Source organism: Balaenoptera musculus, chromosome 11, assembly GCF_009873245.2.
Source record: "Balaenoptera musculus isolate JJ_BM4_2016_0621 chromosome 11, mBalMus1.pri.v3, whole genome shotgun sequence".
Classification (NCBI taxonomy): domain Eukaryota; kingdom Metazoa; phylum Chordata; class Mammalia; order Artiodactyla; family Balaenopteridae; genus Balaenoptera; species Balaenoptera musculus.
This window is the reverse complement of record NC_045795.1, coordinates 52,078,172-52,102,041: the sequence shown is the minus strand read 5'-3', so window position 1 is coordinate 52,102,041 and position 23,870 is coordinate 52,078,172. Positions and strand designations below refer to the sequence as shown.

The 23,870-nt window shown below is 42.3% G+C and overlaps 1 protein-coding gene across 1 annotated transcript in view; it reads left to right on the top strand.

Annotated features, from left to right (window-relative positions):
* Nucleotides 1-13,115: 13,115 nt before the first annotated feature.
* The window catches only part of DYNC1LI1 (dynein cytoplasmic 1 light intermediate chain 1), a 47,518-nt gene continuing 36,763 nt past the window's right edge, over nt 13,116-23,870 (top strand). Inside the window, exons 1-2 of the mRNA XM_036869394.1 lie at nt 13,116-13,693; nt 13,887-13,960. Coding sequence (XP_036725289.1) covers nt 13,548-13,693; nt 13,887-13,960 — 220 coding nt within the window. The 5' untranslated portion in view covers nt 13,116-13,547. The remainder of the gene's footprint in view (nt 13,694-13,886; nt 13,961-23,870) is intronic.

Below are 23,870 nucleotides of genomic sequence, written 5' to 3'. Positions count from 1 at the left end.
TTCCTTCTCTGACCCACCTGCATGGGAAAACAGTACCTCCACATCCCATGGATGCTGGGCTTGGCCATGTGGTTTGTTTTGGCCAATGGAATGTGGGCAGAGCCGACACCCTGTCAATTCTGTGTGTGTGTTTGTGAGCTCTGCCCCTGGGCCTCTGGAAGATTCTGACCTCCACCAGGAGAAGAACGTGACCCGGGTAGCCACTAGCCCTCATCCTGGACCACAGAAGGAGCCCTGTGGAGCAGACCCACAGGCTGGAACCAATTCCAGCTGACCTGCAGACCCACAGCCATAATACATGCTTAGTGTGGTATGCTGCTGAGTTGCGGGGTGCCCTTTTATGCAGCATTATTGCAGCAAAAGCTGACCACCCGGTATATCTGGTGAAAAACTTTTATAATTCCCTAAATGCAAGGACCAGGCATCTAGACACTGTTCTGTGTGAAACTTCAAAAGAGAAACCATTTCTATCTGGTCCCTCTTCTTTAAAGCCTCCATTCTTACTCTCGATGTCCCCTCCCTCCGTTGCCCCCGATTGTTTGGTTTCAGTCATACACTGTGGGTAGATTTTCCCCATCTCCTTATTTCCTCAAAATGAGCTGTCCTTTGGGCCATTCCTCAGAGTTTTACTTCCTCTCCAATGATGATGATAGTAATTAAAGCTAATAATAAATAGTGCTTTCTACGAGGTAGGGAATGTTCTAAGTGCTTGACAAAGTTTAACTCATTTAATTTTCACAGCCATCTATGTGGTAAGTACTATTTATTAATTTCCATTCTGTAGATGAAGAACTAAGGCAACAGAAATTAAGTAATGGCTCCAAATAGCACAGGGTTAGTAAGTGGAGAACTGAGGATTCAAGCCGGGTAAGCTGACCCTCCACTCCAAGCTCTTTGCCGTTGTCTTTTCCTTTTTAGTGGTGGGTTAAATGAATCAGCTAATCTACGTTAACATTAATTAGTTATCCAGTATTGGTTTATTATTTCCTCAGATACCATAAGGTCAGGGACTTCCCTGGTGGTCCAGTGGTCAAGACTCCACGCTGGCAGTGCAGGCGGCGCGGGTTCAATCCCTGGTTGGGGAACCGCGTGCTGCGGGGCCGAATAAACCCCCCAAAACCTTAAGGCCATAACTCATTACGTGTGTAGAGGGAGCCCTGAAGAAATGAATCTAATGATGGAATTTCGCCCTGTGACATGCCACTAAGGAGATAACTTGAAGGAGATATTTTTTCCCATGCCCCTCGGATCACACTCTAATTTCAAGAGGGCCAAAGAATTAGCAAACTCAGACTTTGAAAGAAGAAATTTTGGCAAAAAAAAGGAAGTGACTCTTCTCTTTGGACAGTGCGTTCTCCACATGCAAATCACATGACTGTCAATGCACACCTGAGTGTCGCGGAGGGGGTCCCTCCTACCAGGTGCCTCCCCAGGATTTCAGACTCTACCTCCTCATGCTTGTCTGGATCCTGGCAGCTTCGGTTCTATTGTTCCTGCATCGTGTCTGGATACAAAACTCCATCTCCTCGGTGGTTCCTGCAAGAATATCAATGAGACTAAGCATATGATTGTTTTCTATTTTTACTGAAAACATGTTAAGACACAGAGGAGGGGATCACATCGCAGATCACACAGTCTCTGCCATCTCGCGAGGCCCCATCCAGCGCCTCAGGTCACCCCCCCCCTTTCCAAAACCACGACACCCTCTGTACACAGAGCCTTGGGTGGGCAGTCCCCAAGCTTTGGCTGCTTCTCTCAAGAGGACCAGGCCCACCAAGCCATCTGTTTCTCTAGCTTTCAGCTACCCTTTCCCCTAAAATTCTGATAAATCCAAATTTCTCTATCTTGTTACAGTAAGAAGTACTAAGGAAAGTGGTGGGCTATGATACCATTCCCCCACAAGGAAATCTACTCGAAATGAATAAAACAGTTCAGCAAAATTGGTGGATAAAGGATCAATATACAAACAGCAATAGCATGCTGATATACCAAAAACCAACAATTACATAACCTTAATTTATTATTATTCCATTAATAAATAACAAATGAATCAATGCCATTTAGCCTATTTACCAGAACTATAGGGTACCTAGTGATAAGTCTAACAGAAGATATCTAATAGAACAATTTAACTCTTCCTTTGAGGGAGAGCGGATTAAATAAACTGGATTATTCATACAGCAGAATTCTGTATAGCAACTAAAATGAATGATCCAAGACCCTCCTATATATCTACATGGCTCAATCTTGAAAATATAATATTGAGTGAAAAAAGCAATTTGTAAAATGTATAAACACATAGTATAAAATTCCTGTAGGGACTTACCTGGTGGCACAGTTGTTAAGAATTTACCGGGCTTCCCTGGTGGCGCAATGGTTGAGAGTCTGCCTGCCAATGCAGGGGACACGGGTTCGAGCCCTGGTCTGGGAGGATCCCGCATGCCGCGGAGCGGCTGGGCCCGTGAGCCACAACTGCTGAGCCTGCGCGTCTGGAGCCTGTGCTCCGCACCTGGAGAGGCCGCGATAGTGAGAGGCCCGCGCACCGCGATGAAGAGGCGCCCCCGCTTGCCGCAACTAGAGAAAGCCCTTGCGCAGAAACAAAGACCCAACACAGCTAAAAATAAATAAATAATAAAAATAAAGGAATCCCTTTAAAAAAAAAAAAAAAAGAATTTACCTGGTGGCACAGTTGTTAAGCAATTTGTAAAATGTATAAACACATAGTATAAAATTCCTGTAGGGACTTACCTGGCGGCACAGTGGTTAAGAATCCGCCTGCCAATGCAGGGGACACGGGTTCAATCCCTGGTGCGGGAAGATCCCACATGCCGCGGAGCAACTAAGCCCGTGCACCGCAACTACTGAGCCTGAGCTCTAGAGCCAGTGAGCCACAACTACTGAAGCCCGCGTGCCTGGATCCCGTGCTCCACAGCAAGAGAAGCCACCGCAAGGAGAAGCAGGCGCACCGACCGCAAGGAAGAGTAGCCCACCCACCCCAGGTCACCGCAACTAGAGAAAGCCCTCATGCAGCAATGAAGACTCAATGCAGCCAAAAATAAATAAAATAAATAAATTTATTAAAATAAAATAAAATTTATGTAAAAATTTAAAACCTACAATTGAATATCCAAATATACATCTGCATGAGAATGAAATTCACCTATTTATTTTTTTAAGATTTTTTTTGATGTGGACCTTTTGTTTTAAGTCTTTATTTAATTAATTTATTTTTGGCTGTGTTGGGTCTTCGTTTCTGTGCGAGGGCTTTCTCTAGTTGCGGCGAGCGGGGGCCACTCCTCATCGCGGTGCGCGGGCCTCTCACTGTCGCGGCCTCTCCCGTTGCGGAGCAAAGGCTCCAGACGCGCAGGCTCAGTAGTTGTGGCTCACGGGTCTAGCCGCTCCGCGGCAAACGGGGTCTTCCCGGACCGGGGCACGAACCCGTGTACCCCTGCATTGGCAGGCGGATTCTTAACTACTGCGCCACCAGGGAAGCCCTAAGTCTTTATTGAATTTGTTACAATATTGCTTCTGTTTTTTATGTTTTGGTTTTTTGGCCACAAGGCATGTGGGATCTTAGCTCCCCGACCAGGGATCAAACCCGCACTCTGCATTGGAAGGAGAAGTCTCAACCACTGGACTGCCAGGGAAGTCCCCAAATTCACCTATTTTCAAGATGAGGCTACCTCTAAGAAAGAAAGGATTGGAAAAGTGGACTTCCTTTAAAAAATTCTAAGAGGATTGTATACCTAAGAGGATTGTATTCTAAGAGGATTGTTATACAGTGTTATATGTCAAATATATTCGATAAAAAAAATTATAACAGGGAAAGTCGTTCTATGGTGATATTATGTTACTTTCATATAATGTGCATATTATTAATGCATATTAATATAACAATAGATATATATTACTTTTTGGTATTTATACGTTTGAAATATTTTATAATTAGAAATTGAAATGGAAATTTTATATGGGTTCAAAAAAGGATTTCAATGCGATAACGCTGAAAAACCTTTCATCTTCTTTAATGACTTTATTTTGCTCTAATCATGTATATTTCTAAATGTCCAAGACAAAAAAAGGAAAACGAAAATTTGGTCCTTAGCAGGAAGCTAGAGAGACTAACCAAATGTTGTAAAATAAGAGATCAAACTCCTTGATTGAAATTTTACCATTATGGAAAGATCAGATCAGATGTGCAATAACTTGCCCTTATTTTGAGAGGTTTTTAGGTAATCCTGAAACAGGGCAAGTCACTTAACAATCCTGCACCTCAGTTTTCAGATCTAGTGGCTGAACTAAGAAGTCCCATCCAGGTCTAACATTTTATGAGATCCTAGAACCCTATGCTCTTCGTGTGAGCTTCGAACTCAGATCAGCTTGCCTGGAAGGGCCTGCTCCTGGCAAAAGTTAAAAGCAGTCTCTTTTCTGTCAACTGGAGAGAATCAAACAGGGAAGGCTCAGAATACAGAGGACAATGTGGAGAGGAAATCAACACCTAGACTTGGCAGATCAGTTAAGAAGCGGCAGTGAGGGGAAGGATGTTGAGGATGTCAGTCCTGCAGGTAAGACAATGACTGCCCTGCCCTCTTTGACAACAGCAATGTTTAGGAAACAAGCATTATTTACTTTGTTCTTAAGTGTGGGGCTATTTTGAATTCTACTTTAACATGTATACATGCATCTCATTAACTATAGTAAAAATTGGATGGTAATTTAAATATATGCTATAAATTCAATAGTTGCAGTATGTTTGAAATGATTATTATAACGGTATAATGGTTATGGTTTTTGTTTGTTTTTTTGGCCGTGCCGTGCAGCATGCCAGATCTTAGTTCCCTGACCAGGGATTGAACCCACGCCCCCTGCACTTGGAAGCGTGGAGTCTTAACCACTGGATGGTCAGGGAAGTCCCCAATAATGGTTATGTTTTTAAAGAAAAAGAGTCCTTGGTTTTTAAAAATATGTATTGAAATATTTATGGGTGAAATAATACTATGTCTTGGATTTGATTTAACATAATTCAGAGATGGAAGAAGAGGGTGAGGGTCAAACTAAAATAAGACTGGCCATGTGCTGGTAACTACTGAAGCTGAGTGATGGGTTCATTATACCTCCTCTCTACTGTGATATATGTTTGACATTTTCCATACTATAGAAGGTAAAAATACTGTCGGTAAAATAAAATGCTTCACAAGCTAGCTTCTTTCCTCAGTTATCTCAGTTACTTGTAGAAATTCTACCCACTCTGACTTTGGGCGCCACCACTTGCCTGGGGCATTTTCCCAATCTGTTCCCACAACATTTGCTTGCCATGCAATGACAAACTTTTAAATCAACGTTGAAGTGGATTTCATAATGATCGAATTCTAAGAAATTTTCAAAGATTGGAATTTTCAGCTTTTCCACGAAGGAAAACTACTATAGTCTCAAAACTACCATAAGTCTCCCATACTGGATGGACCAGTAAAGCATTTCTTATAGAAAAACTGAACTCAGATTTGTTAAGTACTTACAATATGTCAGGTTATTGTTTGAGTTCACTATTTTTTATTTAAAGAAGATTGATTTAATTAGAAATACATATTATTATCTCCATCTTAGAGATGAGAAAGCTTGACCTTGCCCAGGTCATACTGCTAACATGTTTGGAGCCAGGATCCCAGTCTGCAGGTGGATAAATCCAAAGCCTGAGTTCTTTCTGCCGTATATCCTTGCTTTGTGGTCCAGCAGTATAGATACCCACTTGGAAGCTTGTTAGAGATGCACTCTCAGGCCCCATCCCAGTCCTACTAAATCAGAATCTGCATTTTAACAAGGTTCTAAGGAATTCGTGTGCACATTTAAACCATTTCAACATTGAGAAACTCTGCTCTACAAAACACCTAATAAATTTATTTCAAATAAGAATAACAGTAAGTATTTCTGCTGAGTCCTCACTATATGTCAGATTCCATTTGTTTACCTCACAACTCTATCAGAGGTGAGGAAACAGGCTTTACAGTTTAAACAACTCCAAGGTCACATAATAAGTGGCAGAGTCTAGATTTGAACTCAAATTGGTCTGATTCTGGAGTCTGGGCTGTACCCATGACCCCATGCCACCTCACTGCAAATGCTGAATACAAACACTTTATTTCATCTAAATGATGCAAATCAGCTATCTTTTTCTTTCTTTCTTTTTTTTTTTTTCACTGCATTGGGTCTTCATTGCTGCGCGGGCTTTCCCTAGTTGTGGCGAGGGGGGACTACTCTTTGTTGCGGTGCGCGGGCTTCTCATTGTGGTGGCTTCTCTCTTGTTGTGGAGCACGGGCTCTAGGCATGCGGGCTTCAGTAGTTGCAGCATGCGGGCTCAGTACTTGCAGCACATGGGCCCTAGAGCTAGAGGGCTTCAGTAGTTGCTGAGTGTGGGCTCAGTAGCTCCGCAGCATGTGGAATCTTCCTGGACCAGGGATCAAACCCGTGTCCCCTGCATTAGCAGGCAGATTCTTAACCACTGTGCCACCAGGTAAGTCCCTGCAAATCAGCTGTTTTACCACTTGATTTATCATTAACATTGTTTAATCCAATACTTAGGTTTGATGGTGTGGACAGAGTCTAAAATGTCAGACTCAATATAATATTGCTGCTATTTAAAAGCAAGATTTTAAACCATGAGGTCATATGGCAATATAATCCTTAGGCTAGAGCCGGTGTATTAAAAAATATATATGTACTAGGGTGAAAATTCTATTAGGTTACCTGTCATCATTTACCAATGAACTGAAATAAAAGGTGAGGTTGATTCTTCAACACAATCCTGAGATTTTCTGAGGAAGAATCGGATAGGACATTCTGCTTCCCGATTTCACCTTTACAGTACTTGGCAACGCTAACTTTCTGTTTTCTAATAGTAAAAAGTTGAAGATCATTAGAATCTCCTTAAACACCTTCGAATAAACAACTCTTTAATCTTACATGGTGTAAAATAACTGATTCATTTTGCTTATAAGAAACTTCCCACTGGGCAACTCATTCATCCTCTTTCCCATGTGGGAAAAAAAGAAACATATGTAATGTTTTTGTTGGTACAGAATATAATAGGTTATATTCTAGGCTTACTTTTAGTAAAACAATAAGAAACCATAATTAGCTCTAGACTAAAGTAGACTAAATTGTTATGAACATGAAATCACCTGCAGCTCCAAAAGACAGTGCATTTCTAAAAATGCCATGGAATTTCATATTTTTTGCCTCATGTAGAGCCCCCAGAGCAGAAAAACTTAATGACCTTGATGATCTAGTGTTGGCAGATCTCAATCTATAAAGTCAGTTACTAGATACCTTCTCCTTTAGGAAGTAAAGAGGCTGGCAGAGTGTAATTCTGGAAATCTAAGAAGTAAGCGGCATTAAAATCACTATTCTTTTGAAAAGGTAATGGACTTGAACTTCAGAGTATCTGATTACAAGGAAATGAGATCCTCCAAAAACATATGTAAGAACTATCCAGCTAACAATATATTAATCAGTGAACCTTTTTCTTTCTTCTTTTTAGTGGGAAAGAACAGATTAAAACAACAATGACAACTAAGCATTCTAAAAATCCTAATTGTTCTGTATTAAAAATGTATAAATAATTAAAATGTTTAGATGAAGAAACATTCTTCTAGCCTAAAAGATAAGTCTCTTTGTTTTCCCTGTGTCTCACAGAGCATCTACTCCATGTGAATGTGGATTGATTTACAGGTTGTTACCCTTTCATTCATCACCCATTTTCCAGGAATGAACGTGGATATTGTGGTGAGGAGCTCAGTCCAAAATGAAAAGACAATTCTAATTATTGTCTTATTCTGGAATTTTAAAAACTATTCAGGGCATATTATTTTTCAGTGATACATTTATAAGCAAATGAAACATTTTTTCTTTGTGAACTGTAATCCTCAAGTATGCTTGTACACAAACACACACAAATGCATACACAAGCATTTATTTTTTAAAAAGGAGGGGCACGGATTTCATTTTAGACCCAGAAATAGAGGAGATTCTCTTCTGCTGTTTCCTATGAAGGGGGGGGGGGGAAAAAGCCCCTAAAAATGTCTATTTCCATCTTCTCCTGTCAGGTATTTCCCCACCTCTTTCTTTGTCTAAGGTATGAAGTTCTGCCAGGGCTCACCTGATAAAAATCGTAGGTGAGTGGTAGGAGAGAGGTTAGATCTGTAATTTAGAGGGACTGGTGACTGAAAAGTGAATTAAATACCCATCATTGTATTCATTCTAAGGAGGTACTTAGAGTGAGATAAAAATGACTCAAAGGAAAGCAAAAAAACCAAGATTCGTTGTCTCTTTTCCCTCTAATTGGATCCCTGGATCTCCTGCTGGAGAGTAAGAAAGGACTTTTACTTACTTGTAAGCAAGGACTCTGCCAATTCTAGCATTACCATTTTGTCTCAAATGTCAGGGATGTTACCAAAAAAAAAAAAAAAAAATTTCATACATCATGTAAGGGAGGGCACTCTTTAACCTCTGAAGTTCGTTCTGACACTTTTGTTGACACTTTATGACAAGTTGTTCATAAAGTCAAATTTTAAGGGGCCACTCATCGCCTTGCTTGTTTCTTTTTTCTTTTGGTTTTGGCTTTTCAGCTGGCATTTGTATCAACTGTGATTGCCAGCATTTGGCGCAGTGGGTGAAGCAAGTCTTGTTTGAAAATCTGCCAGAGGCAGCCTGTGGAAGCTGGTACAACAGGAAGCAGCTTGAGGGGTGGCTGCTTTGTCTCAGTTCTCAAACTCAGAGGGAGGCATCCCTGGCAGAAAGAGGAAGTGGCCTGCATCCCCCACCTCAGCCCTCCAGAAGGTTCCCCTCCCTAAGCAGTTTTCTGCAGAGCTCTTGTGCATGACAAATGATTGCTTTTCTTTCTTTTTTTAAATAAATTTATTTATTTATTTATTTTTGGCTGTGTTGGGTCTTTGTTGCTGCTCGTGGGCTTTCTCTAGTTGTGGTGAGCGGGGGCTACTCTTTGTTGCGGTGTGCGGGCTTCTCATTGTCATGGCTTCTCTTGTTGCGGAACTCGGGCTCTAGGAGCGCAGGCTTCAGTAGTTGTGGCACGTGGGCTCAGTAGTTGTGGCTTGCAGGCTCTAGAGCTCAGGCTCAGTAGTTGTGGCGCACGGGCTTAGCTGCTCCGCAGCATGTGGGATCTTCCCGGGCCAGGGCTCAAACCTGTGTCCCTTGCATTGGCAGGCAGATTCTTAACCACTGCGCCACCAGGGAAGCCCTGATTGCTTTTCTTGAGATACAGAAATACCTAACTGTGACCTTGAGGAAACTGTTGAGTAAGCAGAGGATGATGGTTGACAGAGAGGGAGGAGAGACGTAGCTCCCGAGAGACGGAAAGCTGGAGAGAGGAGCTGTCCCTTCTCTGACTAGTGTTCCATTTCCCACTTCCAGGCGCCTGGGCTCAGCTGAATTAGAAACGAAACCAAAAAGGATATCTGGGGTACACCCTGGAGTATCCCAGCAGGATCTAAGACTTGCCCATACAACAGCAGGATACTACTGAATATTATTGAGAAACCTAAAGAGGCCCAGAGCCTTCAAGAATAGGTAAATCAGTATTCAGGCAACCTGTTAAAGTAGCAAGAGGACGTGGAATACTTTTATATCAAAAAGTGGTTAAAATATTGTAAAAGAGAGCGCCTGCTTTCCAGTGTTGAAGAATTTTTTTGTATCCCCTTTTCTTGAAACACACACACACATCGTCATCATCATCATCCTGAAATTTTAGAAACCTGGTGACAAGCAGTAAATCTGTTCCTTTATCCATATCTTCAACAAATCTTCACTGAACGTCTCCTATGTTCTAGGCACAAAGTGCTTGGGGTACATTAGTGAAGCTCTCAAGAGCTTAAGTTCCAATAAATAAGTAAATTCTACAGTCAGCCCTCTGTATCTGCAGGTTCCATGCCCACAGATTCAACCAGCCTCATATTTAAAATATTTGAAAAAAATTCCAGAAAGTTCCAAAAAGCAAAACTTGAATTTGCCATGTGCAGGCAACTACTTATATAGCATTTACATTGTATTTACAACTATTTTCTCAGCATTTACATTGTATTAGGTATTATAAGAAATCTAGAGATGATTTAAAGTATATGAGAGGATGTGCATAGGTTAAATGCAAATACTACCCCATTATATATAGTTGAGCATCCATGGATTTTGGTATCTGTGGGTGGGTCCTGAACCAATCCCCTGCAGATATCGAGGGATGACTGTACTACGTTAGGAGGTAATAATCAGTACATTTTATACTATGTTAGAAGGTAGTCAGTGTTATGGAAAACAAAAAGGCAAGCAAGGTAAGAAGAACCTGGAATTGCAGGGGTGAAGATTTAAGTTGCAGCATTGAATGAGGTGGTCAGGGTAGACCTCATTGAGAGGCTGAGAACTGAGCAAAGACATTGGAGGAGAGGGAGTTAGCCAAGTAGCTATCTGGGGGAAGATATTGGTTTGGGCAGCTCCTTATCTCCTTCATGGCAGAGGGAACAGCTAAATCAAAAGGATACACAATATGTTTAAGGAACAGCAGTGGAGCCAGTGTGGCTGGATGGGAGCAACGGAGGGACACAGTGGAGCAGAAAGTCCAGAGAGGCAGTGGGGGCCAGATTCTGTAGAGCCTTCTGGGTCATTGTAAGGACTTTGGCATTTACTCTGATTGAAATGAGGAGCGACTGTGGGGTTTTGAATAGAGGAGTAACATGATCTGATTTTTTTTGCCGGTGTTGGGGGGTGACGCTGGCTTACGGGATCTTAGATCTCCAACCAGGGATTGAACCCAGGCCTCGGCAGTGAAAGCACCAAGTCCTAAACACTGGACCACCAGTGAACTCCCTTTTGGTCCACCAAGGAACTCCTTTTTAAAGGATCTCTCCAGCTACCATGTTGAAGAGCCTTTTACAGCAATTCAGGCAAGAGATGATAGCTCAAAGTGGTATCAGAGAATGAGTGATAAGAAGTTGGATTGTGGGTATATTTTGAAGGTAGAGACTCTAGGATTCCTAATGGATTCAATTGTGGAGTGTGAAAGGAATGGAGGAGTCAAGAATAGCTCAGGCAACAAGGAGCCGCTACCTAGTGGGGAAGTGATGGGTGAAGCGGGATTTGAGGGGAGAGATCAGCAGCTCAATGTGGAGCATGTTGAGTTTGAAACGTGCTGTTAGACATCCAAGTGGAGACGTGGAAGAAGCAGTTGGGGACTTCCCTAGTGGTTCAGTGGTTAAGAATCCGCCTGCCAGTGCAGGGGACATGGGTTTGATCCCCGGTCTGGGAAGATCCCACATGCCACAGAGCAACTAAGCCCATGCGCCACAACTACTGAGCCCGCATGCCACAACTACTGAAGCCTGCACACCTAGAGCCTGTGCTTCGCAACAAGAGAAGCCACCACAATGAGAAGCCCATGTGGCACAACAAAGAGTGGCCCCTGCTCAACGAAGAGTAACTAGAGAAAGCCCGTGTACAGCAACGAAGACCCAACGCAGCCAAAAATTAAAAAAAAAAAAAAAAAAAGCAGTTGGATGTATTAACCTGGAGTTCTAGATGGAGCTCTGGGCTGGAGAGAGAAACCTGGGCGTTTTTATCATACAGATGGAATTTAAAGCAACAAGACTGCATGAGATCACCAAAGGAGTGAGTATAGATAAGAGGAACAAAGGCTGAGCCTAGGAGTCCTGTAACATTAAGTGGTCAGGAAAATGAGGAAATGGTGGAGGAGACTGAGCTAGTGAGGCAGAAAATAAACCCAAGAGAACATTGTGACCCGGAAGCTATGTGCAGAAGGATATTTAGAAGGGGTGATCAGCTGTATCATATGCTGCTGAAAGGTCAAGAAAGACGAGGAAGGCGAATTTACCATTGGATTTAGCAACAAGGAGATCATTGATAAGAAGAATAAGAGCAGTTTCTGTGGAGTCATGGGGTAAAAGTCTGATTGAAGTGGGTTCTAAGAGCAACGGGGAAGAGGAATCGATGACAGCATATAAAGACAAATATTTTAAAGAGTTTTGCTGTAAAAGGGAGGAAAGAAATATAGCAGCTGGTGAAGGAGCAGGGTTAAGAGAAAATGATCCAGTTGAAATCAATAAATGATTATATAGAGAAAGAGGGGGGAGAATTGTTGGAGCAATGTTCTTGAGTGGAGGAGAGGAAATGAAATCTAGTGCACAAGTGGCGAGATTGCTTTAGTGTAAGGGTATGGATTATGTCTATGATAACTGGCAGGATAATTATTATGACAGTGCAGGCACTGGAAGGGGGTATATGTGTTAGTGGAAATCTGTGGAAGTTCTAAAAGTCTCCAAGTAGGGGAAAAAAAAAAGAACACGTAACAAAGGATTAGGAGTCAGAATGACTTTGGATTTCTCAGGGACAACACTAAAATCTAGCAGACAAGGGGTCAAGGCCTTGAAAAACCTAAGGGAAGATAATTTGCCACCTAAGAATTCTATACCCAGCCAAACTATCACTGAGTATAGACTACATGCAATTTCAAACAGACAAGGTGAGCTCGATATCTTCTGTTTGCCCCTCCAGATCCACTCTGCACCCTTCTCTATCCTTCTTTGTGCTCAGGTAGGTAAGCCTGCATAGATTGCTTTGCTTGAGTTTTTTGCCCTCTGGCTTCTGGTAGGGTTGCAAATGTGAGACACTGGCAGGATACCACAGGGCAGAAAGAGCGGTTAGTGCTGTGTTCCGTTACTCAAAGCCACAGATCTTGCTGATCAGCACTTTTCCTATAGCTGCAGCTCTCTGGATTCTAGCAAACATCCCTTCCTTTTTCCCCTTCAGCCCTAAATCTTCCTGCTGTTGCTAGCCGCATCTCTTTGGATCAGTCACACCTTTGTAAATAGTTCCTTCATTAAGCTTTCATCTGGGCCTTGATTGAATACACAGGTCTCCAAAAATGTAGCCATACACCTTTTTCTCATAAAACTAATGGAGAAAGTTCTCCACTAAGATAAGAAAGAAGACGACACAGGAATGAGGCAGAGAATTTGCAGAACAATGGTGAAAAGAGATTCCAGGATGAAATTAGGAATCTCTTTTGTATTACGTACAAAGAACAACCAATTCCAACTGCAGCAGGCGGGACGGCAATGACAGGGCAGCAATTCCACACCCGCTGCGGGGTTTGTGGACCCGACTGAAGAGTGGGAGGGAGCACTGTTCACCTGACACACCCCAGCACGCCCAGCTGCAGCCTAGGGCTGGGGAGGGGGTGGCGCGAAGCACTTCAGCCCGCCGAGCTCAGGACGACTAGGTCTGCAGCACGGCAGCCCGCCGGGCCACCTGCGCACGCGCATCTCCTCCTCGCCGGCTGGCGGCCTGCTACGCACGCGCAGTTCGCCGTCTCTCGCTCCGTCAGTCCCTGCAGGGCCTGGGCCCCACCCCCGCAGGCCCCGCCCCGCCGCCGTGCGCCAAACGCTGCATATCCGGGTTCTCGCCTCCGCCGCCGCCGCCGCCGCCGCCTGGCTCATTCAGCTTTGCCGGGACCGGTGAGATTCCCGACCAAGATGGCGGCTGTGGGACGAGTCGGCTCTTTCGGTTCCTCTCCGGGGGGATTAACCTCGACTTACACGGGCGGCCCCTTGGCCAACGAGCTAACCTCGGGCAACGGCGGCGCCGCGGCAGGGGACGACGAGGACGGGCAGAACCTTTGGTAAGGACCGCACCCTTCCCCGGTCCCTGCCGGTACCCCCGGGCCGGGGACGCCCCGGGGTCGCGTGCCCGCCGGAGCTCGGCGCCCGGCCCAGGCCGCCGCGTTCTCGGCCGCCCCCGCCCGGGCGCGCGAGGCTGGTGCCGTTTCTCCCTCGCGGGGCTCCAGCCTGAGCGTGCGCCTTGCTCCCCGCCAGGTCCTGCATCCTCAGCGAGGTCTCCACCCGCTCGCGCTCCAAGCTCCCCGCGGGGAAGAATGTGCTGCTGCTGGGTAAGTGCCCCGACCTGCTCCGCCCTGCGCGGCCCCCCAGCGTGGCCTGGGTCTGAGTCCGCCCGCCGCTCTCTGGCTCGCTTTGTGCGGACAGCCGGGGCTGGCCCCGCCCCGCCGCCCGACCTGTGGCTGACAGCTGGGGCAGAAGGAGAACAGGGACCCCTGCCCCGGGACCTGCAGGGACCCGCCCTCCCCTGAAAGTTTCTCCTCCCCTGGATGTGTGGGGTTGGCCCTGACAGCTTCCTCCGGGAAGGACAATGCGATAGCCCATCTGAGAGATTCTAGTGGCTTGGGGTTTACCTAGAAAATAAGGATGGTTTTTCTTTCATGACAAAAATTGGTAGCAGGAGGCTCTTCGCGATAGCTCCAGTGCAAATGGCATGCCATCAATATTTAATAGCCGGCTCTTTGTATAATTTACAGAAGCTAGAAATGAGACCTGGTGTAGTCGTGATAAATGTAATTATTTGATTCAGCTTTTGCGGGTACAGTGGGCTCGTGTTGCAGCTGTCTTTTTCACTGTCACTTATAATTCTGAATTTTGTAAAGTGCAGTAAACGTTTACCTTTCTCGTTCAGTCCCTTCGGCCTGACGGGTGTAATAAGGAGAAATGGTCTAATGTCTCAAATCTCCTGATTGTTCTATATTCCCTCTGCTCTCTGGAAGTATTTTGTTTCTTTACTGACTCTGGGGGTGGACGTGGAGAACAATTCACAGGTTCACATTTTTGCAGGCTTAGCTCCAAAGTAACTTAGAGATTCTTTCATATTCTTTAGATGTGAAAATTTGAAGTTTGGCTTATAGGATGATCGTTGAATTTTAAAACTTTGGTATTGATGTCTCAAGACTTTTTAATGTTCATTTAAAAACAGGAAGGGAAACAAAGAAGTCAAATGATACTTGTCAGGGTCCGCTTTTAATGGGAATGTTTAGGTAGAAACAAATTATTTTTCATGAACTCTTGACAATCTACAATATATAATTCTTGGCGTTATTTATTTAAAGTTACTGGAGCTAGTTGAAAAATTAGTGTTACCTTTGTTTTTTTTTTTTTAATATATATCACTTTATTTATTTATTTTTATTTTTGGCCGTGTTGGGTCTTCGGTGCTGTGCTCTGGCTTTCTCTAGTTCCGGCGAGCGGGGGTTACTCTTTGTTGCGGTGTGTGGGCTTGTCATTGCGGTGGCTTCTCTTGTGGAGCACAGGCTCTAGGCGCGCGGGCCTCAGTAGTTGTGGCATGCAGGTTCAGTAGTTGTGGCACACGGGCTTAGTTGCTCCACGGCATGTGGGATCTTCCCGGACCAGGGCTCGAACCCGGGTCCCCTGCATTGGCAGGCGGATTCTTTACCATTGTACCAACAGGGAAGTCCCTACCTTTGCTTTTAATGTGATTGAAAGTACCTACTGCGGATTCACCTGGGTTCATTCATGACCCTATTACATACTAGTCCTATGATCTTAAGCAAGTTCTTTGACTTCTATGACCCTCAATTTCTTCTTCCTTAAAATGGATGTTATAGAAATAATAATGCCTACTTCCTAGTGTTATGGGGAGAACTGAATGAGATAATGTTTGTGAAGTGATAACAGCACAGTGACTTTTTGTGATGAGTCTCTTAACTGGATTAGAAAATATTTTATCAGAACTCTTTTTAAAAATTGAGTTAGTGCCTACGTAACTGATATTTATAGGGCAGAGATAGATTAGGATCCAAGAGCAAAAAAAAGTTCAGAAAATGTTTTCAGGTTACTAGTTTAAACAAATTACTATTAAGTGCTAAACTAAAATGGACCTAACACAAAGTGACCTCATTGAAGTGGGTTATGTTTCAAATACTCTAAGTTAAATAAGACTTCTTTTCAAATACTGCCATTGTAAAGATAAGATTCCTGAATTTTGTTTTCATTTTATAAGTTCCTCCCAGTTATTCCTGTGCACTAGATGTTAGTTAGATGGTTCTGTTTTTAGTGAAACAAAAGTGACAGTTTTGTTCATTTCTTAACGTTCCTAATTTGCACTGAGGTTGCACCATGCTTTTTTTTTTAAACCCTTTTTTTAGTCTGCCTTTGACACTGGGTCAGTGCATATGGCTGAATATATTTAGAGGCTCTAGACCTCCATCCTTCCAAACTTAGAACAGATTAAATTTCCTTTTATATAAGCTTTTTTTTTTTTAATTTATTTTATTTTTTGGCCACACCATGCGGCACGCAGGATCTTAATTCCCCAACTGGGGATCAGACCTGTGCCCCTTGCAGTGGAAGTGCAGAGTCTTAACCATTGGACCACCAGGGAAGTCCCTTATATGAGCTTAATAGTTCATAAAGCTCCATCTAGTATCAAGTTATACAAGCTTAAAATTAAAAAAAATTTTTGAGTACTGTTCCTATTGGGACTTTCATCAAAGTCCTTTTCAGCTTTGGAAAAAGCTGATAACAGATTTTTATACTGATTACATAAATAGGGTTAATTTTCTAGAATACCTCTAAAGATTTCTTAAAGACATTTTACCATCACATATTATGGCCGCATTCAGTTTATGCTGGTAGAGGGGAGAAATAGAGAAATAGGGATTGTGGTTTTCTTTGTTATGAGTTTGAAGGTGCTAGGCAGGAGGATGCTTGGCCCTAATATGTCTTTCATGAATTACGGTGATCTCTGGAGTCTCGTATTTAAAAAACCAAATCTGAGACTATAACAAGGTTTTACGTTTCCAGCAACTGTATAGAATAGGAACATTGATCAAGGCTTAAGTACCCCAAACACAAATTACAGTTTAACTTTACCTTGCTACACGGCCTCCCCTCCCACTGCCTGTGGGTGAAAGGGGTCAGAACTTGCAACGTGTGCATGTGTGTAAGCCATCCTCAAAGCATTTTCATACGAATCTTAGTTTGCCTCCTCTGTCCCCCTTTCCCCATTCCCCCCAAAACCTGGGAGATAGATGTTAACACCAATTATAGATGAGGTACTGAATCTTAGAGACCTGTTCAGTGAGTTTTCCGAGGTCACACAGCTGTAAAGACCGTGCCTTCTGTGGCTCTGGCCTGGTTTTCCAACTTGATAGAAGTTCCTTCAAGGGAGGAAGTGCCACGTACTCTTCCTACTGCATAACTTTTTTAAAAGGCCATCTTTGAGTAAAAATACTAATGATTATTTTAAAGTAAAATCCAAATATTTGTTGGATTCTAGGATGTAGCTTAATGAGGGACACGTCTGTTGCCATGGCATTTGTGTTGAAGCAGTCATTTACTCTACCGGGGCCTGACCCCTAGTGAAACCCAGAAACACTATGGCATTAGCATTTAACCATTGTTTCATGAAAGATTTTGAGAATGAACTTGTTTGTTCTTAATATTAAAAGGAAAAACTTTTTTAAATATTTATTTATTCATTTGACTGCGTTGGGTCTTAGTTGTGGCACATAGGGTCTTTCGCTGTGGCGTGAGGGCTTGTGGGCTCTGGAGCACGCGGGCTCAGTAGTTGTGGCGCGCTGGCTTAGTTGCCCCACTGCATGTGGGATCTTAGTTCCGACCAGTGATCGAACCTGCGTCCCCTGCATTGGAAGGTGGATTCGTAACCAGTGGACCACCAGGGAAGTCCCTAAAAGGCAAAATTCCTTGTGCATGTATTTTAAGTAGGATTTAACTTATAAATGGTCCTTTGAAGAACTGATTTTTCTCTTTACCCTTTATATTTAATCAAACTTTACTACAGAGATTGTAATTACATGTATTTCAGTAGCTGTTTTTGAGGGCACTTTCTTCATACCTTGGTTACTTAACCATGTTTTGGTAAGAAAACTACCTAAGGAAAATAACAACAACAATGATACCTAAAATTTATAGAGCACTTACCTGTACCAGCACATAAGGATTGTTTACATACCGTGATTATCCCCTTAAAGATCAGGAAACAAACACAGAGCTGTTAATTAAATTGCTGTGAGGTTATATAGCCAGAAAGGGGCAACATCAGGATTCTGAATTGTGCAGCCTGGCTCCACTGGACTGTCTCTCTACAGAAAGAGAGCTTTCTTTGTAGGAAACGCAAAAAGATGTTTAGCAGTTATTAAGGAATTTTATCTGATTCTCGTGATGTAATCTGTCTCACTGCAAAAAAATCTTACTGATAAAGATTAATTGAATTCATTGTCTGTGAAGATACATATGTAGCCCTGGACCTCAGCACAGTGCCTGGCTTATAGAAGAGACATCAGTATAACTTCCTGATTTAAGGCCAGCATGAATTAATGAAAACTAGTTGGCCCTTCGGTAAATCATGTAAGCCTCATCTTTCTCATCTGTGAATTAAGATATTTGGATTTAGTCATCTCAAGTCTTATCTCTTCTGACATTCTGTAATTATTTCTAATTGTAAAGCTTGTGAGTTGTATATTTTTAAAGAAATGTCTTGAGAACATATTGCAATTGGGTTTAAATTAATAAAGTATTTCTTTGTATACGTGGGCTGTTTGATTCCACTCAGGGAAGAAATCTCGTGTCTGCATTTTTCCCGAAGGTGCTAATTCAGGATAATGTGCAGCCAAAGAAAGCCCCACAAAATACTGAGCATCATCAGGAGTAAAACTAGTTTCTATTATGTTTGAATTATTGCAAGTAGGAAACCTTAAGATATACACTGGACTAGAGATCTGTTCAGAGAAGTAACTTGTCAAGGAAGTGAATGGTTTTCTGTGTGAGGACTTACTCTAAAAATAATGAGATTGTTCAGTCAGAAACTTAATTTTGGGAGAAGCTGGGATTAAAGATCCCCAAGGTTATATGACTTGTGGGAAACACAGATTTTTATCAGTAGATGCTGTTTTCTGGCATGATTGGTTATGGGAATGTGATGCAAGGAATAGTGTTACCACATATACGATACTGGACTGGTAATTTTCAAAGGATTAACGAAACTATTGCCTGTTATGTGTCACTACTGCTAAAAAATATAAAATGTTTTTGAGAGTCCAATGGCATATTGATATTTTATGATGGTCAGCAATCTATTAAGGCCACATAGTAAATAATCCAGGCTCTGTGAGCCATAATGGTCTCTGTTGTAACTACTCAACTCTGCCCTTGTAGCCTCCAAAGAGCCATAGATAATCCATAAGTGGATGGGTGTGGCAGTATTTAGTAAAATTTTATTTACAAAAACAGGCAGCACCTCCCAATGCAGGGGACACGGGTTCAAGCCCTGGTCTGGGAAGATCCCACATGCCGCGGAGCAAATGGGCCCGTGAGCCACAACTACTGAGCCTGCATGTCTGGAGCCTGTGCTCCGCAACGAGAGGCCGCGACAGTGAGAGGCCTGCGCACCACGATGAAGAGTGGCCCCCGCTTGCCCCAACTAGAGAAAGCCCTCGCACAGAAACGAAGACCCAACACACCCAAAAATAAATAAATAAATTTTTAAAAATAAATAAATAAATAAAACAGGCAGCAGACCAGATTTGGCCTGTGGGCTCATTTGTAGACCCCTGCTTTAGGCTATTACGGGCATCAATTTTATCAGTAAGCACAGGTGCCAGTTAATAGAGGTTTCTGGTTAATGGAATATGATGTTTCACCCCTAATAGGTGCTCAGTAAATAAACGTTGGATGATTGATGACCAGCTTTTACTTTATTCCAGCTAGAGGTATAGTTTCAATGCAGGTTTAAGAAATGTCAAGAGTGGTTCATATATTTCCCCTTAGTGCTGCTGTCAAAAACAGAAAACAGAGCTGGAAGAACTACAGATGTCAACCAGTACAGTGGTAATTCAGCTGGTGTGAAGTGCATGTGAGAGAAGGTCAGCAAAAGTACTTTGAAAATGCAAAACACACAGGAGCTTTGAGTTGGGAAAAAGAAAAGACCCAAGTTCAGCATGGGACTGTTGCTATTGAGTGACCATGGACTAACATTTTGGGGCCTTATTTCTAAAGTCAGGGCAGTGGCTGTTAGACTTCACAGGTAACCTCTTTATTTATTTGTTCATCAAGCATTTATTAGAACGTGCTGTGCATAAAATGCTCTGCTGGGTCATCTGGAGGAAACGGGGCTCACTAGGTCCGAGCCCTCCAGGAGCTTATAACCTTCTGTGGGGAAGGACTCAAAGTATATAGTAAAAAAATCAAATGCCAGTCTGAAATAATTGCTAAATAGCTTACATAAGTTTTTATGGAAAAGGTGGTATCTGAGTAAAATTTTGCTAAGTAGGGTGGGGAGGAGGACACTGCAGGACTAAGGGAACGTGTTGCTGTAGCTAAGAACGTGGTGAAAAGGCCCAGGGTGCTCAGGTGTGGAAGAGTCCTTAACTAGAGGCCCCCCAGGTGTGGGAGTCAGCCCTTCCTACCATTTGAAGCTGTGGGATTGTGGGCAAATTACAGCCTCCTAACTGAGATTCTTTCATAGTTCCTGGGATTAAAAGAACTGAAAGAAATTATGTGTAACATACCTTCCTCTTAAAATTAGTATTCACTGTTTTAAATTATAAAAGTAATACATGTTTCTTGCCAGAGAGAGAGAAAAAAAAATTTATGAGGATAGGAATGTTCATTTTTTCTATGTGTATATTTGTTTTTTAAACAAAATAGGCTCATACCTTGTATTTTGAAGTCAGATGTTTTTTCTTTATGTATCAGAGGGTTTTTTTGCGTGGCAGTAGATATGGATTTCTTCCCTTTTAATGACTGAATAAAATATATGGCTCTGTCATAATTATAAGATTGGTAAACAGATTATTATTGTTATACCCCATTTTCCACTTGCCAAATATTATCTTTGGGATAAATTCTTGTAAGTTGAATTGCTGGGTCAAAAGTATATATATTTTAAGTCTTTTTGTATATTACTAAACAGTATTTTTGGAAAGCTGTACCATTCTACATTCCCACCATCAGTATGTGAAAGTACTTGTTTGTCTAGCACTATTGCTGACACCAAGGATTATTCATTTTAATCTTTGCCTATCTGGTAGGTAGGTTAAAAATTGGCATGTTAATTTAAAGGCAATTTTATTGTAAAATATATTTCATGTTTGTTAATTAAGAACTATTGCATTAGTGTGACTTTGACCTTCTGGAGCATAGGAACTGTTAATAACCATTGGGATCAGCACTTGTTGGCCTTGGTGAATGTTTATTGAATTAAACTCAGTGGTTTTCAGTTCATGTCTAGTCAGGCTGCAAGAGTGAGAGAAATGATAAAGGAATAAGTTCTATTTTTTAATGTGATGTGGATTGCTGAATGATGATATTCAAAGGTAGGGCTTTGGCCAACTGATGGGGTGGGAGTATCATATATTATGCTTGTTACTTGAGTGTTCTGCTAGGTACTTTACTATGTAGCATGTTCACTGTTTTGGAGAAGAGGGCTTTGAACCCCAGGTTACACAGCTGAGCTAGGATTCAGGGTTGGGTTTGTCTAACTTTCCACTGTCCGTGCACTCCTTGACGTATTGGAGGGAGGTAGTCTTGAATCACCGGGTGCAGATGCTACAGCTGGTTAAGTTTCTCCCTGCTCTTGCCGGCTGAGGCAAGGGAGGAGATGCTCTTTGTGAGATGGACAGCAGATCAAAACCCCCCACCCTATCTGGGTCATCAGATAATTTATGGGAGGCCATGAAGAAGGTCCAAGCCCAAAAGTACCTCCAGTGATGACTCCTCATGGCTCTTGTCACCAGAGCTTTCAGGTAAAATAGGATAATTTATTTTATATCATACAAAGTCAAATCAAAAATGTTAATTTTACAATGTTGGTATCTTACTTGGATAAAGAAGGAATATGGCAGGTTAGAATTCTCTCTGTCATGATGCTGTGGACCATAAAGTTTCCTACAGAAGTGTGGAAGTGTGAATCAAAGGTCTGCATAGAAAGCAGGCATCAGGCACACAGACCTGTGCTGAGCAAGAAGAGTACAGTGCTTCAGCTTTCCACGATAGCAGGAAAGGAAACTGGGAGGAAAGGGAGGCAGAGTGCTGCTTAATTTTACCTTTTGTCATCCCTGTCTGTCTTGAGCTGGGGGGAGAAGACTGGAAGCTGCTCCCGATCAATGACAGTGACAGTAGTGTGGAGGAGCATTGCTGGATTTAAATCCTGACCCTTCTTTAGCAAATTGCTTAATCTTTCAGATTATACTGTTTGCCTTTTAGGATTATCGTGAGGATTGTATGAGGTAATGTTTGTAAAACACTTCAAACAGTGGCATACATGGGAAGTGTTCAAGATAGCTGTTGCTAACGTATTGTGTGTACTTAGTGTTCTGACTGCTCATTTTCATGATTCATGTTTTTATGTTGTCTTTTTAAAACACTGTTGATGTCTTATAAAAAAATTTTTTTCTAGTGTATCACTGATCAAGGAGGTATGAATTGTAATAGTCAAAGAATTTTAAATCCATCACTTTAAAGATTGTCTGGATTTACCTCCCCCTCTGTTTAGAAGACAGGGAGCAAATGGAAATACCTGACTTGTCCGGGTTCACACATCTAATGGTGACGATGTTATAGTTGGAAATCACATCCCCTAGATCTTCACGTATTTAATTCATTAATTAAATTATCATTATAAAGTTTATGGACAGTACATTGTATTGCTGAATTAGATGTTTTGAGGACATAAAACAATATCATGAGCACACCTTTACCTCTATACTGTTTTGGTGACTTTGTGTGGAGTTTTTCTTTTTTTTTTTTTTTTTTTTTTTTGAGTTTTTCTTTTGTAATCAATTTGGTTTTCAAATTTGAGCTGAGAAGTGAGAGTTGATGGCTGTTACTGCTTTATGGTAAAACCGAAGTTCTTTTGAGTGCTTGGACCCTGTACTTGGTTCACTCACAGAGAGTGACTTATCTGAATAGGGTTCAGACAAATAATTTGAAATACAGGCTTATTTGCTATGGAGAATTTCACTGTAATTGGATCAACAAATCTTTCCTCCTTTTGGTCCATCCACTAGGACAGGGTTTGGCCTATAGACTGTTTTAGTATGGCCAGCAAGCTAAGAATGGGGTTGGTTTGTTTTTTACTTTTTTAAAGAGTTGGGGGGGGAACTAAAGATAAATATGTGACAGAGACCTTATGTGACCTGCAAAGCCTACAATATTGCTGTCTAGTCCCTTACAGAAAAAGTTGCCCAGTGCCTGGATGAGGACATGAAAATAACTTTATTATAATAGAATTTGATCTAATGAAAAGTTAGTTTTTTTAAAAAATTTTTATTTTATGTTGGGGTATAGTTGATTAACAATGTTGTGTTAGTTTCAGGTGTATAGCAAAATGAATCAGTTATGCATATACATGTATCTATTCTTTTCCAAATACTTTTCCCATTTAGGTTATTATAGAATGTGGAGCAGAGTTCCCTGTGCTATACAGTAGGTCCTTGTTGGTTATCTATTTTAAAAATAGTTGTGTGTACATGTCAATCCCAAACTCCCAATTTATCTCCATCACCACCCCCCACCCTCAACCCGCCCGCCTTTCCCCTTTGGTAACCATAAGTTTGTTTCATTCTATGAGTCTGTTTCTGTTTTGTGTATAAGTTCATTTGTATCATATTTTAAATTAATTAATTAATTAATTAATTTATGGCTGCATTGGGTCTTAGTTGCTGCACGCAGGCTTTCTCTAGTTGTGGCTAGCAGGGGCCACTCTTCTTTGCGGTGCGCGGGCTTCTCATTGTAGTGCCTTCTCTTGTTGTGGAGCACGGGCTGTAGGTGTGTGGGCTTCAGTAGTTGTGGCTTGCGAGCTCTAGAGCACAGGCTCAGTAGTTGTAGCGCATGGGCTTAGTTGCTCCGTGGCATGTGGGATCTTCCTGGACCAGGGCTCAAACCCGTGTCCCCTGCATTGGCAGGCAGATTCTTAACCACTGCGCCACCAGGGAAGCCCCACTGTATCATTTTTATAGATTCTACATATAAGTG